Below are 17,871 nucleotides of genomic sequence, written 5' to 3'. Positions count from 1 at the left end.
TTCTTGTCTGTTTTGTGGACACTGACTGTCTGAAATCTCAGCTCTGAATGCCAGTTTCACTTGACCACACATTAAAAGAATGTCAGAAGCACATCCACTTTACTGTATCTGGCAGATGGGTCCCAGTGAAACAGGAGGCATGAAACGCCTAATTATCCATTTATAAAGTAACGTATAATTAAGTCAGGTATTCTTCCTCTATTATAATATTTGATAGGACTATTAATTAGAAATAATTAAATCAATTTTTCACTTTGTAACAGTGAAATAAAAGCATTGTGTTCGTGGCTCACATGAACCTGACACGGGGGAAATCATAGTACTGCTGAAATGTCTCTTTTATACATAAGATGAAGGCTTCATTTTTCGGCAGGCTGATTAGTCACTTACTACTAGGGTGGTCACAGGGCAGCCACATGCAGCTTGCCGGCCGTTTAGGCGTGACCCCTGACTTCCCTACTCTGGTACTGTCCAGAAATGGCACACTTGAATCATTTCTGGTCTAGGGCGCTCTCCTGTGCAACCTAATAACTATGTTTGTCACTGCTAAAATGTAGGCTTCTGTCTTAGTGGAAAGCAGTGCGGGGTCATATGAGAGAAAAATAATGTATTACAGTGAAAACATTGCAGTAGAAACCACTCTGTGGGCACATATTTGTCATTTTATGGTCACTTCTATGGTGGCCACAATTTTATGGACAACAATATTATGATAAATTAAATCATAACAATATAATAATAATACCGATGCGATATTAAGTGCGTTACATGTTTTAATGGCAGAAAGATGAAAGAGAATATTGATTTGGTGATCTAAGACCCCATTGAAAAGTGAATGGGAAAATATGGCGGATAGAGTAAAAAAAGAGAAAATACACTCTCAAAATAAGAATCATTGGAGCATTGGATGGATGTTTGGAGTTACTGGGAATAACTGTGATGATGTCTCTTGATTATCACTTATTTGGAAAATGTTACTTCCTGTCCAGTAATGGGTTGATATGGTCATTTCTATGATAATTTTGTAATAGAAATGATAAATTACGAATAAAAGGGAAAAAGATTATGGGGGTCATTTATTAAGGCATTTCAGACGCTGGTCTTAATAAGCCCCTTAGCTGGTGGTGGACCCACCAAAGTTATGTAGAGTTGCCTGCCTCCTTGCTTTCTTACATTTAGACCATCTTCTACAACTAAAACAAATTTTAGACCTGGTGTGAGCAGGGAAAAGTCGCAGATTGCAGTGCAGCGCAAATAACCTGTGCCAGAAATATGCCTAATATAGGTAGGATAGTAAATTACCCTACATGTATATACACATATACATATACATACACACACACACACACACTGCCAGTCCCAAAAACTTTGATTACGGCACGCATTCGCTGTGGCATTGTGTCAATAAACTTCTCCAATGTCGCAAGATTTATTCCCATCCAGTGTTGCATTAATTTTTCACCAAGATCTTGCATTGATGATGGTAGAGTCTGACTGCTGCGCAAAACCTTCTCCAGCACACCCCAAAGATTCTCAATGGGGTTAAGGTCTGGCCTCTGTGGTGGCCAATCCATGTGTGAAAATGATGTCTCATGCTCCCTGAACCACTCTTTCACAATTTGAGCATGATAAATCCTGGCATTGTCATCTTGGAATATGCCTGTGCCATCAGGGAATAAAAAATCCATTGATGGAATAACCTGGTCATTCAGTATGTTCAGGTAGTCAGCTGACCTCATTCTTGGAGCACATACTGTTGCTGAACCGAGACCTGACCAACTGCAGCAACCCCAGATCATAGCACTGCCCCCACAGGCTTGTACAGTAGTCACTAGGCATGATGGGTGCATCACTTCATCTACCTCTCTTCTTACCCTGATGCCCCCATCACTCTGGAAGAGGGTAAATCTGGACTCCTCAGACCACATGACCTTCTTCCATTGCTCCAGAGTCCAATCTTTATGCTACCTAGCAAATTGAAGCCTTTTTTACTGGTTTGCCTCACTGATAAGTGGTTTTCTTACAGCTACACAGGCCCAACTCAGTCCCAATCCCTTGAGTTCCCTTCGCATTGCGCGTGTGGAAATGCTCTTACTTTCACTATTAAACATAGCCCTGAGTTCTACTGTTTTTCTTCGATTTGATTTCAAACGTTTAAGTGATCGCCGATCACGATCATTCAGGATTTTTTTTCCCGCCACATTTATTCCTCGAATACGATGGGTCCCCACTATCCTTCCAGTTTTTAATAATGCGTTGGAAAGTTCATAATCCAATTTTAGTAGTTTCTGCAATCTCTGCTTGATGCATGCCAATGATTTGACCCTTCTCAAACAGACTAATATCTTTTCCACGACCACAAGATGTGTCTTTCGACAAGGTTGTTTAAGAAATGAGAAGCAACTCATTGCACCAGTTGGGGTTAAATAACTCATTGCCAGCTGAAAGCTAATCGCCCATGCAGTAATTATCCAATAGGAGGCTCATAACTATTTGCTTAGTGAAATCCAGGTGGAGACTTTTTTTTGGACAGGCAGTGTATATAGACTGTTAGTTTGTGGTTCCTGAGGCTAATAAACTTCTCCTCTGCAGCAGAGGTAACTCTTGGCCTTTCTTTCCTGGGGTGTTCCAAATTAGAGTGAGTTACATTATAGTGTTTGATTGCTTTCATGGCTGCACTTGAGGATACCGTTGAAGTTCTAGAAATTTTCAGAGTAATGATGGACTGTCGTTTGTCTACTTAGGCTACTTTCACAGTAGGAGTAGCCTTCTCCGGCAGGTAAACAGCCTGCCGGATCCGTGCTGCCACTAGTGCACGAGTGCCGCCGAAAGTCCACTCTGGCCCTATTCACTATAATGCCGAGAGGCAGCTGGAATAAAAACTACGACATGCCATAATGTGGATTAGATCAGTAAGTAGAACTGGGCTAAACGCTATATGGAACTGTGTACAAGTCCTAGCTCTGCACAAAACATCTCATAGTCTCAAATACATTATGAAGACAAGAAATTCCACAAATTAACTCTTGACAAGGCATCATGTTAACTGAAAAGCATTCCAGACAACTACCTCATGAAGCTGATTGAGAGAATGCCAAGAGTGTGCAAAGCTGTCATCAAAGCAAAAGAGGCTACTATATTTTGGTTTAGCACTTTTTTGTTTACTACTTTAATTCCATATGCGGTGCTTCGTCTTTTTTATATGTATGTGGTGCACAATTTTATGGGTAACACCGTGTCAGATTTTGCTGGAGATTGGAGAGGAGATCCACCCTTACCTGAGTGTAAGGAAAAATGCTGTACTGTATTCATATATATATTACGCCTCTAGGTCTGCATTTCAGTTGGGAGAGTGAATTTCTATTGACAGTAAAATAAATGTGAAAGTCAATTGTCATCAGCTTCCTCCCTCCTCCCCCCAAAGAATATCATGTTAACACTGACAAGTTGGTTTCAAAGCTGTTACCGGTACAGAATGAATAGATGAATCCAGTTAAATCTCAGACAGCCACTCAAAAGTGCACAAGACAAGCAGTGCATCGGAGAAAGTTTATCAAGGTGAGATGTAAAGTCAGGCAAATCATTTGTATTCCTATGTACATATTGAAGATAATAATTTGATTTAAGTAATTTATTTAACCTTGGATTTTTCTATACGATTTTCTCAATTGCATCCAGTGTATGTATGGGATGGCTAAACACAAAATCGGACAGTCTCTTTTTGGGTTCGGTTTCCATGTCAATTATTGTTCTGACAGATCAGAGGAAGGGCAAATTAATCAGTGATGTCAACACAAACTTACTGCTGACACCCTCTCCACTCTGTCCGGGGGGGCTCTACCTGTTTAAGTGTTTAATAGAACAGGTTCTGTAGACATCTATGTGGAATCAGCTGAAGAGGGTGTAAAAGGAGTGCGCTTATTCTTGACGCTAACATTGGCCTGTAAGGCGGAGTTCATACTTGAGTTATTTGGTTAGTTTTGGCCCCGTGACTGCCCAAATAAGTGAAGTGTGCAGTGATTCTAAGAGCGAAGCCTGTCATCTGCATGTCAAACTGACTCACAGTATTATATCACTAACACAGCAGACTCCTTATGCGTGTTACTGCAAGGCATAGTGTTCTACACCACTATAAAGGCTCTCTGCAGCCAGGAAATAGCCGTTTTTAACGCGATTTGCCGCAAATAAATTAGTATTGAAGAGAGTTTTTAAAAAATAAAAATTCGGCGAACCGGCCAAATCAAATTTTTAAAAAATTCGCTCATCTCAAGGCGGGATGATGGTGAGCTTGAGAGGATGGGGTCATAGGCACTGTGACTACTTGGGGGTTGGAAGAGAATGCTAAGCTTAGGGAGATAGGGGAACAAGCACTGTGACCAGCTTTAGGGTGGAGGGAGGATGGTGATCTTAGGGAGATGGGGGAAATGAGCACTGTTACCGGTTTAGGGATGAGGAGAGGATGGTGAGCTTGGGAAGATGGGGGAATGAACACTGACTAGTTTGGGGGGTGGGGGGATGAAGGTGAACCTGCATGTAATTTGTAACAGCGGCTGCTGTATGCCGCTGTTTCCCCGCTTATCGCGGCAGTCCCGGGTGCCACGCTCAGGTGACCCGTGACCGATGCTTCCCATTTCACCACTGTGGTCCTGGGCTCTGTTTCTGTAGGTGTTATTGCTTCTGAGGATTCCGCTCCACAGCTTCCTCTTAGCCGTGGACACAACATAAGTTTGGCTGGTTTTGTGTTACAGTGCTCTTAGGGCGGAGCGCATCACTCCCTGGGCTGTGTGGGTTAGGTCAGGTGACCTCGCTGAACAACTCTGGCTCTCCTGCATGTATTTCAGTGGCTCAGCCCCCTTCCCAGATGCCTCAGTGTCAAGGTCCTCGAGTTTGCTGGTTCCTGATACTCTTGTGTGCTCCTGATCTATACTTCGTTCCCGGAATCTGCTTATCGTCTGATTCCTGCCTGCTTGCTTTGTCTCTCCTCTGTTGCTGTCCCGGATTGTCTGACCTATTGCCTGTCAGACCACGTCTCTGCCTTATCCTTCGGTCCTGCACCGTTGCTCCTGGTAATGTCTCTGCCCGCCTGACTACACTTGTGCTTCTGGTACCTACTCAGATACCTCCTGGTCCGCCCGGACCAGCTGCCACTGACTCTGGGATTGCTCTGGAGTAGCCCCTGGCAACTACCCTAACGGCTCAAGACTATCCTCACCATCTGAGGCTCTAGTGAAAACCAGGTAGTTGCTTGGACACACCCTTCCAGAGTATAGCCAGTCAATGGCACAGTGTGTTCACACCCGCTGATCCATGACATAATTGTTGGGGGGGGGGGGATGATGGGAACAAAGCTTTATGACTACTTGGGAGGTGTAGGAAATGGCGAGCCTGTATGTGGGAAGGGGGCGGAGGGAGGATGGGGATGAAAATTAGCTCTCTGCTTATTTTTAGAGGGTTGAATGCGATTACTCTGTGTGTGGGGGTTCAAATCTGGATGTTATTGGCGCATGAGGTTGACCTCTTTAAACCGTCAGGCAGTGTGTTGAGAATTTTGGAATGTAGCTAGTAAATACCTGGTTTATGTCACGTTTGTGTTATATGACTTTCCTTTATGGCATGGCACACTGAGTGCTTCAGCATTGTTTTTTTTCTTTATTATAAATGTGCACTCCATACACAAAAAGATTGTTGACCCCTGATCTTTATGATCACTGAAAATGTCATGCACACTGTGACAGGAACTGGAAGATGTAGACATGTCCTACAGTTCAAACTAAAGATAAATAATAAAATGAGTGTCTATACGCAAGAGCTTCCATCTAGAAAATCCAGGTTTGATTCCTTAAGACCTCATTTTAATGAGGAAGGGTGAAAGATGGCTCATCTAATGCTTGATGACTATCTTAAGAGAACACACTTGAAAGACCTCAATAACATTAAGCCTTGCAAAGGTCAAATATAAAAGGTATTTCAGAGACAGATGATAGTAAATTACACATACAATGCAGCTTTTAACATCAACCCTCAAGTGCTGGTTTGCTTTAATGTAGATATTAATTGTACAAATTATGTTTAGTGACCATCGATGAAAGAAAACTGCCCTCTTAACATAATCTACATCTTGACATTTACAATTCTCCTGATTAAAGGGATTCTCTGGAAAAGATTTAAAAAGGCCACAAGCAACTTGTCCTAGAATGGGAGCAGGACTGGTTGCCTCAACTTGGAGGTTGAGGGGGCAGGGGCTCACTACACTACTGCATTTGCATATACAGGTGTAGCTCAAAAAATTAGAATATCTTTGAAAAGTTTATTTCAATAATTCCATTCAAAAAGTGAAAGTCATATATAGATTCATTACACACAGAGTGATCTATTTCAAGCATTTATTTATTTAAATGTTGACGATTATGGCTTACAGCTAATGAAAACTCAAGTCAGTATCTCAGAAAATTACAATATTAAATGAGACCAATTAAGAAAATGATTTTAGTACAGAAATGTTGGCTTAGTGAAAAGTATGCACAGTATATGCACTCGATACTTGGTTGGTGCTCCTTTTGCCTGAATTAGGCTACTTTCACACTAGCGTTCGTCAGTCCGCTCGTGAGCTCCGTTTGAAGGAGCTCACGAGCGGACCCGAACGCCTCCGTCCAGACCTGATGCAGTCTGAATGGATGCGGATCCGCTCAGACTGCATCAGTCTGGCGGCGTTCAGCCTCCGCTCCGCTCGCCTCCGCACGGACAGGCGGACAGCTGAACGCTGCTTGCAGCGTTCGGGTGTCCGCCTGGCCGTGCGGAGGCGTGCGGATCCGTTCAGACTTACAATGTAAGTCAATGGGAACGGATCCGCTTGAAGATGTCACCATATGGCTCAATCTTCAAGCGGATCCGTCCCCCATTGACTTTACATTGAAAGTCTGAACGGATCCGCGCAGGCTACTTGCGCACTTGCGAATTTTTTTAAAGTTATTAATGCAGACGGATCCGTACTGAACGGAGCCTCCGTCTGCATTAATATGATCGGATCCGTTCAGAACGGATCCGATCAAGCGCAAGTGTGAAAGTAGCCTAACTGTATCAATGTGACGTGGTATGGAGGCGATCAGCCTGTATCACTGCTGAGGCGTTATAGAAGCCCAGGTCACTTTGATTGCGGCCTTCAGCTTGTCTGCATTGTTGGGTCTGGTGTCTCTCTTCTTCCTCTTGACAATACCCCATAGATTCTCTAAGGAGTTTAGGTCAGGTGAGTTTGCTGGTCAATCAAGCGCAGTGATACGTGGTTATTAATCATGAGTGGCTTGACACAATGTAGCCCATGTACTGGATACCTCTGTGTGTGGTGGCTCTTGAAGCACTAACTCCAGCAGTTTCCCACACCTCTCCTCCAAATTCTCAAAAGGCCCATCATTGACAATCCTTTTAAGGTTGTGGTCATCCTTATAGCTTGTGGACCTTTTTCTACTGCATATTTTCCTTCCACTGAACTTACTATTAATATGCTTGGATACAGCACTCATTGAACATACAGCTTCTTTAGCAATGACCTTTGGCTTACCTTCCTCGTGGAGGGTGCCAACAGCTCACTTCTGGACAACTGTCAAGTCAACAGTCTTCACCATGATTGTGTAACCTACTGAACCGGACTGAAGGAGCATTTAAAGGCTTATGAAACCTTTGCAGGTCTTGTGTGTTGATTAGTGGATTAGAGTGTGACACAACGAGTCTACAATATTGAACTTTTTCACAATATTCCAATTTTCTGAGATACTGATTTTGGGGTTTTCATTAGCTGTAAGCCATAATCATCAACATGAAAAGAAATAAACGCTTGAAAAAAAAAATCACGCTGTGTGTAATGAATCTATATACAAGTTTCACTTTTTGAATTGAAATAAATTAAACTTTCCCAAGATATTCTAATTTATAGAGATGCACATGGTACACGTTGGGGAATGCTCCTGTCAGACGGCTCAGCAATAACAGTATAGCGAAGACAGGATTACATCATTACTATCTATTGTAGAGCAGTGTAGTGTGCAGTAAGGTCCTGCCTCCTCACTCCCTCCCCCACAGGCAGTTCTGCAAATGGAGGCAACCAGTTCCGCTCGCATTCTAGGACAGGTTGCTTGCAGCCACTTTAAATAATTCCCAGAGAACCCCTTTAAATACAGTTTATGGATGTCACTGCCATCCATACCCATAATGAAGAATTCACTGATGCACTGAAATACATACCATCTCAACTTTCAAGATGGTGCCTAAACCTTAAAGGGGTTGTCAAGGATTTTCAGATGGATGACCTATCCTCAAGATAGGCCCTCAATATCACATTGAAATAAACCTGCACCCCACACCCCTGTCAATCAGCTGTTCCCTTTCAGCTCTGGCACCGGAAGTTGCTGCTGGAAATACACAGCTTTGTCCATTGTGTAGTAGATGGGGCTGGTAACTGCAGCGCTGATCTCACTGAAGTGAACGATCACAACGCTCCAGATTTATCTGCAGGCTGTCAGCCCCCTGCTGATTGATGGCCTATGCTGAGGGTAGGTCATTTGAGATGCAGAGGGTGCTACAGCCACCGGGTTTGTGCCGTTTCAAACAGCAGAGACCCGCGGCGGATGTATGCGATCAGCCTTTAACCCCTCAGATGCTGTGGTCAGATGTAACCACGGCAACTGAGTGGTCCAGTAGGGGAAGCCGTGTGCTCCCGCTCCCATAACAGAGTACCCCGGCTGATTGGCAGTTATAGTTACCCAGGGTGACTTGAAAAAAAAAAAAAAAAGTTTTAAAAATATTAAATAAATAATAAAAATATAAAAGTTGAAGTCACCCGCCTCTCCCCAAAATAATAAAAAAAAAAAAAAAAAAAAAAACACACAATGCTGTGTGCTGGGTCAAAAAAACTGCCATGTAAATAACCCCAGAGACTATGATTGGTCTTAAAACGGACGTGTGATGGCCATTAAAAAAATGTACATCACATGTCCCTGTAGCCTAACAGTATAGTATCTTTTTAAGATACAACAGAGCATTAGAGAGGAGGACTACTGCCTCCAATGTGTACAAAGCATTCACCGTACAATAAGACATAAAATTCAAATAAAAAAATTCATTACTTTGTGTATGTAAAGGCATCTATACAGGACATAAAGAGTAAATGAATTTCTACGGTGCAGAGGTAATGCTGCCATGTCTGCATGCAGTTTGCATAACATCATTTTTATTATAGGCGATATGATCACTGTATTGCCTAAAGTTTACTCCAGTTTAATTTACTTCAAACCCATAAAAATAGAAAACCCTGATTTATTTATGAAATGATAATAAATTCCTTTACATATAATACTTCCTAAGGGCTGGTGAAGGCATCCGTGGATTTATTCACCTTGCATTAAAATGCAGAGTGAAAGTTACACTGTGGTGCCCCTTCATTTCAAAGTTACTTGAACATAACACTTCCTAAAAATGCACCTTCCGTTGTACACATATATAGGTTACGAACAGTGAAATCACTTGAAATCACTGGGAAGTCTTTATCACCTACTGACTCCAATTAGGATAATGGAATCAACACCTTTGACCCAATGCTGGGTATAATTACCAGATGTGGATTCAGTTACATATTTATTCCCAGAATTTTTGTACAATCACTCAGAATTGAGAAAGCTCGTTGGAAGAACGAGTGAAGCGTTTTCAAGAAATCTACAGTACGTCCAGTTACCTTGATTTATTCTTTACAGATATACCATGACCTGGAGAAATGAGAACCTTCACAGACACTTGAATTATGGGGTTATCCAAGACTAAAAAAATGCCCTCCCCCCCATATGCCCGGGCCCCTCATACTGAACATACTTACCTGGCTCCCCGCTCCACTGCTGCTTCTCCCCGTGCGTGGATGAAAACATCCAGTGTCGGGGGGAGCAGCCAATGGCAGGCGAGGATGGGGACAAGCCTCCCTAGTATCGCAGGTGACGCTACAGATGCTCATTCCCATCTGCCATTGGCTGCTGTCCCCCCCCCCCCCCCCCCCCACACACTCCCCCCTCGACAGCGGATGTTTTCATCTGCGCACGAGAAGTAGCAGTGGCGGTGCAGGGAGCAGGAGCGGCGCAGGGAGACAGGTAAGTATATTCATTGTGAGGGGCACGGATATATGGGGGGCATTTTTTAGTCTCGGATATCCCCTTTAAGTGTAGAATTCTTCATAATATTAAGAATCAAATGTTTGCCTTAAAGGGGTTATCCCATGAGTAATGTAAAAAATAATATACATTATATAGTTCATAGCAAACTCTTTCTAAGAAACTTAGAACCAGCCATGTACCTCACATGGGTCCAGAGATGTCCTCATTCATTGCTCCAATTGCTCTGTCCTTTCTACTACAGCTGGTCGCAGTTGAAGGATGGATCTGAGCATGTGAGTCAACCTCAGCGAGACAGTGCCAGAGAATTTAGAAAAAAGGCAAACAGCAGGTGGCGCTGTATGGATAGATTTCCGTTAACAACTCAGTACAAAAGTATTCAGATCCTGGGACCAGTTTGAAAAATGTAGAGTAATTTTGGAGGGACAACCTCTTTAGGCTACTTTCACACTCGCGTTTGGTGCGGATCCATCATGAATCTGCACAGAGGGATCCTCACCAATAATACAACCGCATGCATCTGTTCAGAACGGATCTGTTTGTATTATCTTTATTATCAAAACGGATCCATCTTGAACACCTTTGAAAGTCAATGGGGGACGGATCCGTTTTCTATTGTGCCAGTGAAACCGGATTCATCCCCATTGACTTACATTGTGTGTCAGGACGGATCCGTTAGCCTCTGCATCATCAGGCAGACACCAAAACGCTGCAAGCAGTGTTTTGGTGTCCGCCTCCAGAGTGGAATGGCGGCGGAACGGGGGCAAACTGATGCATTCTGAGCGGATCCTTTTCCATTCAGAATGCATTAGGGCAAAACTGATCCGTTTTGGACCGATTGTGAGAGCCCTTAACGGATCTCACAAACGGAAACCAAAACGCCAGTGTGAAAGAAGCCTTAAGTGGTGAAAAATCGAGCATGAGCAATCCCCATGGGTGGACTGTGTCTACCCCTGGAAACAAACTCGTCAAATAAGCTCAGAATCCTACTGACGAGGTTATGGCACTCAACTGAGGTGCCAGTCCCTCCAACTTAACTCACAATTCTGTATATCCAAGTAAGCTAGGGCTGGGCAGCATGGAGTTAAAATAAAAAATACATTTTTTTCAACCTTATGGGTGATTCTCAATTGTCTTGATTTTTCTTTTGCAACCAAAAAAATATTGAGCTGGAACAAAGTGTTTGATACATTTGATGGCTTCCCCATCCTGCCACCCAACTATGATTAAATACAATGAAGAAACTGCTGTCATATCTGCTGGTGGGAGCAGAAAGTCTTCTCTAAGGCACCAGGTCACCAAACTGTGCCATCAGAGCCTGACGTTGCCACATTAAAGGGAACCTGTCACCGGGATTCTGTGTATAGAGCTGAGGACATGGGTTGTTAGATGGCCGCTAGCACATCCGCAATACCCAGTCCCCATAGCTCTGTGTGCTTTTATTGCGTAAAAAAAACTATTTGATACATATGCAAATTAACCTGAGATGAGTCCTGTCCCTGACTCATCTCACGTATAGGACTCATCTCAGGTAATTTGCATATGTATCAAAATCGGTTTTGTTACACAATAAAAGCACACAGAGCTATGGGGACTGGGTATTGCGGATGTGCTCGCGGCCATCTAGCAACCCATGTCCTCAGCTCTATACACAAAATCCCGGTGACAGGTTCCCTTTAAGTAGAAGTAGGCCACCATTTTATAGGTGACGGTAGCATTTAGGAATTGTTTGGCATGCTACATTTATACAAGGGAATTAATACACAACAAAAAAGGCAGCAGAAAAAAAAAATCAGTTGTGGTTTTTTGCTGCGTTTCTGCAGCAAAAAACATACAGAAAAAAACAGCAACAAAACCACACTTATTAGGCTACTTTCACACTAGCGTTTTTGCTGGATCCGGCATTGTTCAGTAAAAACGCTTCAGTTACTGATAATACAACCATCTGCATCCGTTATGAACAGATCCGGTTGTATTATCTTTAACATAGCAAGGACGAATCCGTCATGAACTCCATTGAAAGTCAATGAGGGACGGATCAGTTTTCTATTGTGACAGATTGTGTCAGAGAAAACAGATGCTCCGCATCCCATGACAAAGAAAACCGCAGCTTGCTGAGGTTTGCTCTCCGGTATAGGAACACAACCAAACGAAACGGAATGCATTTTGGAGCACTCCGTTCTGTTCAGTTACGTTTTGTCCCCATTGACAATAAATGGGGACAAAACTGAAGCCTTTTTCTCCAGTATTGAGATCCTATGACGGTTCTCAATACCGGAAAAATAGAAACTCTAATGTGAAAGTAGCCTTACATGCATTTTTGCTGTGGAAAAGCCGGCAGAAGGGTAAAATCTGCCAGAGAAATCTGCTGTACAAATTGGCATGCTGCAGAACAAATCCACAATACCGCAGCTTTACTGTAGTTCTCATAAATTCTTGTCCACTTTGCTGGTACTGTACAAAACTGCCGATTTACCGCACGAAAATCCGCAAGTAATCAGGTCATGTGTGCAGATTCAGTATCATGTGCACAGAATTTCTGGTGTAGGAAACTTAAAATTTTTTGTGCTGGAAAAAAAAAGTTTTTTTTCTTGTTGCAGGTTTATTAATGCCAATAGAAAATATGGTACAGAGCAGTGGAACAGGTTTAAGCATTTCGGCTTAATGTCTGGTTACGATTACGCTACTCTGTACCATATTTTTTATGGAATTAATAAACATGCAGTGGACTTGCATCACCTATAGGCACCAGAGCTATGCAGCTTTGGAAGAGACTGCTGTGACTTACAATCAGGACAGGGTAAATAATAATTTATATTGATGCCCATCCAACAAAAGGCAACAGCGCTATGAGGCATTGCAGTATGAGAACTGATAGTAATCCGGCAGAATTGTTAAAGAGTCTCTGTCACCAGGATTAACCCTACTAAACCAGACATACTGGCTGGTAGGGCTTATGCTAATTAAAATGATACCTTTCTTTTGTCTGCATGATAAATAGCTGCAGAGATATGTGTTTTTATTCATATGTAAATGAGCAACTCGAGCACCAGGAGGAGGGTCTGAAGCTTTAGAGCACTGCTTTGTAACACCCCCTGTGTTCTGCACACTCCCCCGTCTCCTCGAGTGACAGGGCTAGAAAGAAAGCTGAGGGCAGAGGCCTGTCCAAGAGTTGCGTGCTGGTATGTAAATATCATATCACTATGTACTATAGCTTCACCACACTGAGATCTGCTCAGAAAGCTAATCTACATATTACTGCTTTATCCACAGACACAATATATAATTCTAAAGGCACTAGTAATATGTGTTAGCTTCTAAGCACAGAAAAAACAATATCTATATTGTAATGTTATGGATCACTGGTGAATCTTGAGAGAATCTGAAGTTTTTTTCTTCAGATATTTTTTGCTTCCACATTTACCCCCATAAGAAAAGTCTATGTCCTTATTATATTGAGAATAATGTTTTTTAGAAAGCTAATAAATATCACTGGTTTCTTTATAATCATGTATTGTGAATAAACCAGTAATAGGTTTTAGCAAAAAAAACACAACAACAAAACACTATTCTCAATATAGTAATGCCTTTTTATTATTAGTTGATTATATATTATAGTCTAGCCTTTTAAGATGGTTTTAAATAAAAGAAAAAAAGAGAGAAAACATACATCTCACCTGGGACTTGAAGCAGGGATCTCTACATGTAAGGTAGACCACTATACCAGTAAGCTATATTATTATCCCATAGAGAATGATGTTTTTTCTATGCTTATAAGCTATCACATATCACTGGAGTCTTTCTAATCACGTGACTGTGAATAAAGCAGGATTATGTAGATTAGCTTTCTGAGCAGATCGTAGTGTGGTGAAGCTATAGTGCATAGTGTATATGACATTTACATGGTAGCACACAGCTCTTGGACCTCTGTCCTCAGCATGTACAGCCCGGTCAATCAAGGGGAGAGGGGAATGTGCAGAGCACAGGGGGATGTTACATAGCAGTGCTCAGATGATTCAGCCCCGCCTTCTGGTACTCCAAGATCTAATTTTTATATGAATAAAAACAGATATTTCTGCAGCTGTTTAGCATAAAGACAAAAGAAAGATATCGGTTTAATCAGCATGATGAGCCCTACCAGGCAGCATGTCCGGTTTAATAGGGTTGATCCTGGTGACCGAGTCTCTTTAATGTAGCTTCTGATGTGGCTGGAGTATACAACATGAAACACTGGATCAGGACACAATGTTTCATACAGGCATGCAGATGTGAGGTTCCACTTACAAGAACCCAACTGGCCTGATCTGAATAAAAGTTCAATCTACAGCTGTAACTCACTCTGAACCTCACCAGAGCAGTCGCTACAGTAGAAGATCCTGCACAGAATAGCACCCCACCAATTCATGATATCTCCCCCAACAAATACATACAAGTTCTGACAAGGATCACTCCCTGGCTTGTTTTATTTTCTTCCAAGCGTATACCTCCACATAAGGATTCTAGTATATTATCATACTGCAGCGGTCTCCCTCAGGGATGGGTCCCGGGCCTCCACCACACATTGCTGTCTGTTCTGAGGCTGCCTCCCTCGGCCAGATATTAGCCATGAGTGTAGGAGCCCAGCAAATATTGATTTCTCAATTCTGACCAAAATCAGAATCGTGCTCGGCTGAAATGGCAAATTAATCAGATGAATTTGATTAATCACCTAGCCCTAATCCAAGATATGTTGATCAGGGGAGTCAATCAGGACGTTGAGAACCTGTCACGGACGGTGTACAGGAAACAAGACAAAGCAACATTCATATATGACTCACTGGATCCAAAGCTAAGGAACCAAAAGGGGGACCCCTGCACAAGACCTAGCACTTTCCCTGGCTGCTCAGCCTATGCAAAGATCCCAAAGGTGGATGGTTGCATATCCACGTACCTCGACTATACAACCCCTGAACACCCTACAATAGTGAGGGGACATGACCACCGGCTCCCTACACCAGACACGGAGGGAGTCAGGGTCACCTGGGATCCAGCAAACAGAAAATAACAGATAAATGTACAACACTTAACTTTGTAACAGACTGGGAAACAGGATCAGCATGCACACACACTCCAGGAAGAAGTATAAGCCGCCCAGTAATGCATTATGGGGCGGAATTTAAAGGGATGCAATCAGTCCAACTACATGACAGCTGGGAGAGGCTAACGAGATGAAGAACTGAATACCACAACAAAGAAAACTCAAGGAGGAGGTTCTGAAAGGCTTCTGTCAGAGCTTCTCAGCTGTCTGGTTGTGACAGAACCTAAAGCAGGCCTACGACAAATGACAAAGAAACATTGCTTCTTCATTCAGTTTTACGCTATGAAGAAAATACCAACCACAGAGTGCATTTGACAAACGTATTAACAAGACAAACTGATGCAAATATAAGCAGAGCCCTAGTGGTCACTAAGCTTTAATAAAACCTCGAGAGGACGTGTAATGAAAATGAATGGCTTATTCCAATTCATTTGATTTCTCTCACTCCAGGAAGCCTTTGCTACCTTGTATCCCTCTTATTAATAAGGTAAATAAGGATAAAAAAAACAAACAAAAAAGACATATTAAAAAAACAAAACTGCTATTCTAAACAGTTTGTATTTAGGGCTGTATTTACCAATGAATAGGAAAGTGCAGAACAATGCCAATAGCTTGTATAAAAGAAGTTATACAAATTCTTCTTAAATTACATAAAATTAGCTGCCATCAACACAAGCACACTACTGATAATTAGGAGATTTGATATTAACAAGCTGCAAACTAAGAGATGTTCATTTTTAAGTGAATGAGGACACCAGACAGATTTATGCTCTCATGATCCACAGCTCACACGTCTTCCTATTCTATATTACATATAGATATTTTATGTGTTCATATTAAGGTGGAGGTGGCTATTTTTGTGGGAGAAATTGCACCAATTAACTTAAAATTACTAGGGCAGTGCTGGCTAACCCCCAGAACTCCAGCTGCGGTGAAACTACGACTCCCAGCATGATCCATTCGTTTCTATCGAGTTCTGAGAACAGCCAAGCAAGTGTACATCCTGGGAGTCGTTGTTTTACCACAGCTGGAGTGCCAGAGGGTTGACCATCACAGTACTAGGGCATCTAAACATATATTCTTATCCAAAGGAGGTCTGGAGTGAAATGAAAGGCTGGGTTTGCAAAGGGTGTTTTTGCTCCATATTTGTTGCATTTTGGAGCAATTGGAAATACTGCATGTGTTTTTTTTTTTTTTTTTTTTTTTTTTTTTTAAGGGTCGCAAGTGGTTACCACCTTACCAGGTGCAACTTTCTGTATTTTTATCTGCTGAAAATTTGGAAAACAGCATGTGGTTTCACCACTGCTTGACCAGCTATTTTTAAAACTAAAGCTCAAAAACACAAAACCACAGCAAAAACCCTGTGTAATCCTAACCTAAGACTCGACACAAAACCTCCTAAAACGGCAGCCAAAATAATGCAAAAAGAAGAAGTGAGAGGAATAAAAACAGAAGACAGAAAATCTGATAGTATGAAGGTTTAGAAGTCTCCAAAATTGGAAGGAAACCTAATATGATGACAAAAGGAGTAGAAAAAGCTTCAGCAGACATATTTAGACATATTTTATTAGTAGCTTCTGCAAATTTTTATAGACATTTCATTGGCAAATGAATAAACCAAAATGTTTGATAATTCAGTATTACCGCATTTTTCGGACTATAAAACGCACCTGGCCATAAGACGCCTCCTCAGGTTTAGACAATAGGAAGTTAGATATTAAATATTTATATAATTATACAAATTACAACTGGACCACTGACTGCAGACTATGAGACACAGGCACTTTTAAGCAAGATTTTTTCAGGTTAAAAATTTGTAAAAAAAAAATACTGTATGTCCCATTAATAGCAGATTAAAGTGATTACATCTAGTCACCTGGGTGAATTCAATCATTTAAATCACATCTTAGCTTTTGACAAAACTCATTTAGCAGATTTACCATCAGAACCATGTCTTCATGATTTGCCACTTACCAATTATGGACCATCAATTTCTGAACTGCTAGCAAAGCATTGTAGCGAACCTGTTGGTCTTCATGATGCATGTGGTTCATTACCAGCTGCTTCCCACCCAACTGCTCAATCACCCTGAAAGATGAAGAAAGAATGGTCTTATTGATCTTTAGCACAGCCTGATAGATTTATCTGAGAGGGCTGAAGCTTTTCAGAACTTCATGACTCATGAGTATAAAGAAAGTTCTTCTCATCTTTCATATCACACGTATTAACTCTTCAATCATACCTCATGGGTGCATGGGTCTTAGTTTGTAACAATACACTCGCATACATCCCCGGTCACTGCTTCTATGCCAGGAAAACAGTACTTAAAGCTTGTGATACGTAGCTCTTTATCTTAAAAGGGTACTCCCAGCTCAGACAAAAGGGGCATATCGTTAGGATATGCCCTCATTGTCTGAAAGGTGCACGTCACTCTGCCGGCTCAGTTTGCGAGATAGGTAAGGGACCCAGAGGTTGGACCATACAAGTCCTCATGATTGGTACCGCAATGATGGATTGGTAAACAAGAAGATTCTGCTGTTGGAAGAGTCTTTTGTACACGGATACAGAATATCATAGAACATGTCTGTTTAACTCCAACAGTCGCATTAAAATTGGAAACACTTTCTTGAAAAAGGTAACTTTTTAAAT

The 17,871-nt window shown here is 41.9% G+C and overlaps 1 protein-coding gene across 1 annotated transcript in view; it reads right to left on the bottom strand.

Annotated features, from left to right (window-relative positions):
• Window positions 1-17,871, bottom strand: part of ATP6V1H (ATPase H+ transporting V1 subunit H) — a 147,802-nt gene that overhangs the window by 10,265 nt on the left and 119,666 nt on the right. The window contains exon 14 of the mRNA XM_044294499.1: window positions 17,197-17,310. Coding sequence (XP_044150434.1) covers window positions 17,197-17,310 — 114 coding nt within the window. The remainder of the gene's footprint in view (window positions 1-17,196; window positions 17,311-17,871) is intronic.

The sequence above is a fragment of the Bufo gargarizans genome, chromosome 5 (assembly GCF_014858855.1).
Source record: "Bufo gargarizans isolate SCDJY-AF-19 chromosome 5, ASM1485885v1, whole genome shotgun sequence".
Classification (NCBI taxonomy): domain Eukaryota; kingdom Metazoa; phylum Chordata; class Amphibia; order Anura; family Bufonidae; genus Bufo; species Bufo gargarizans.
The sequence above is the reverse complement of the archived record's forward strand: the minus strand, read 5'-3'. Positions and strand labels throughout refer to the sequence as shown.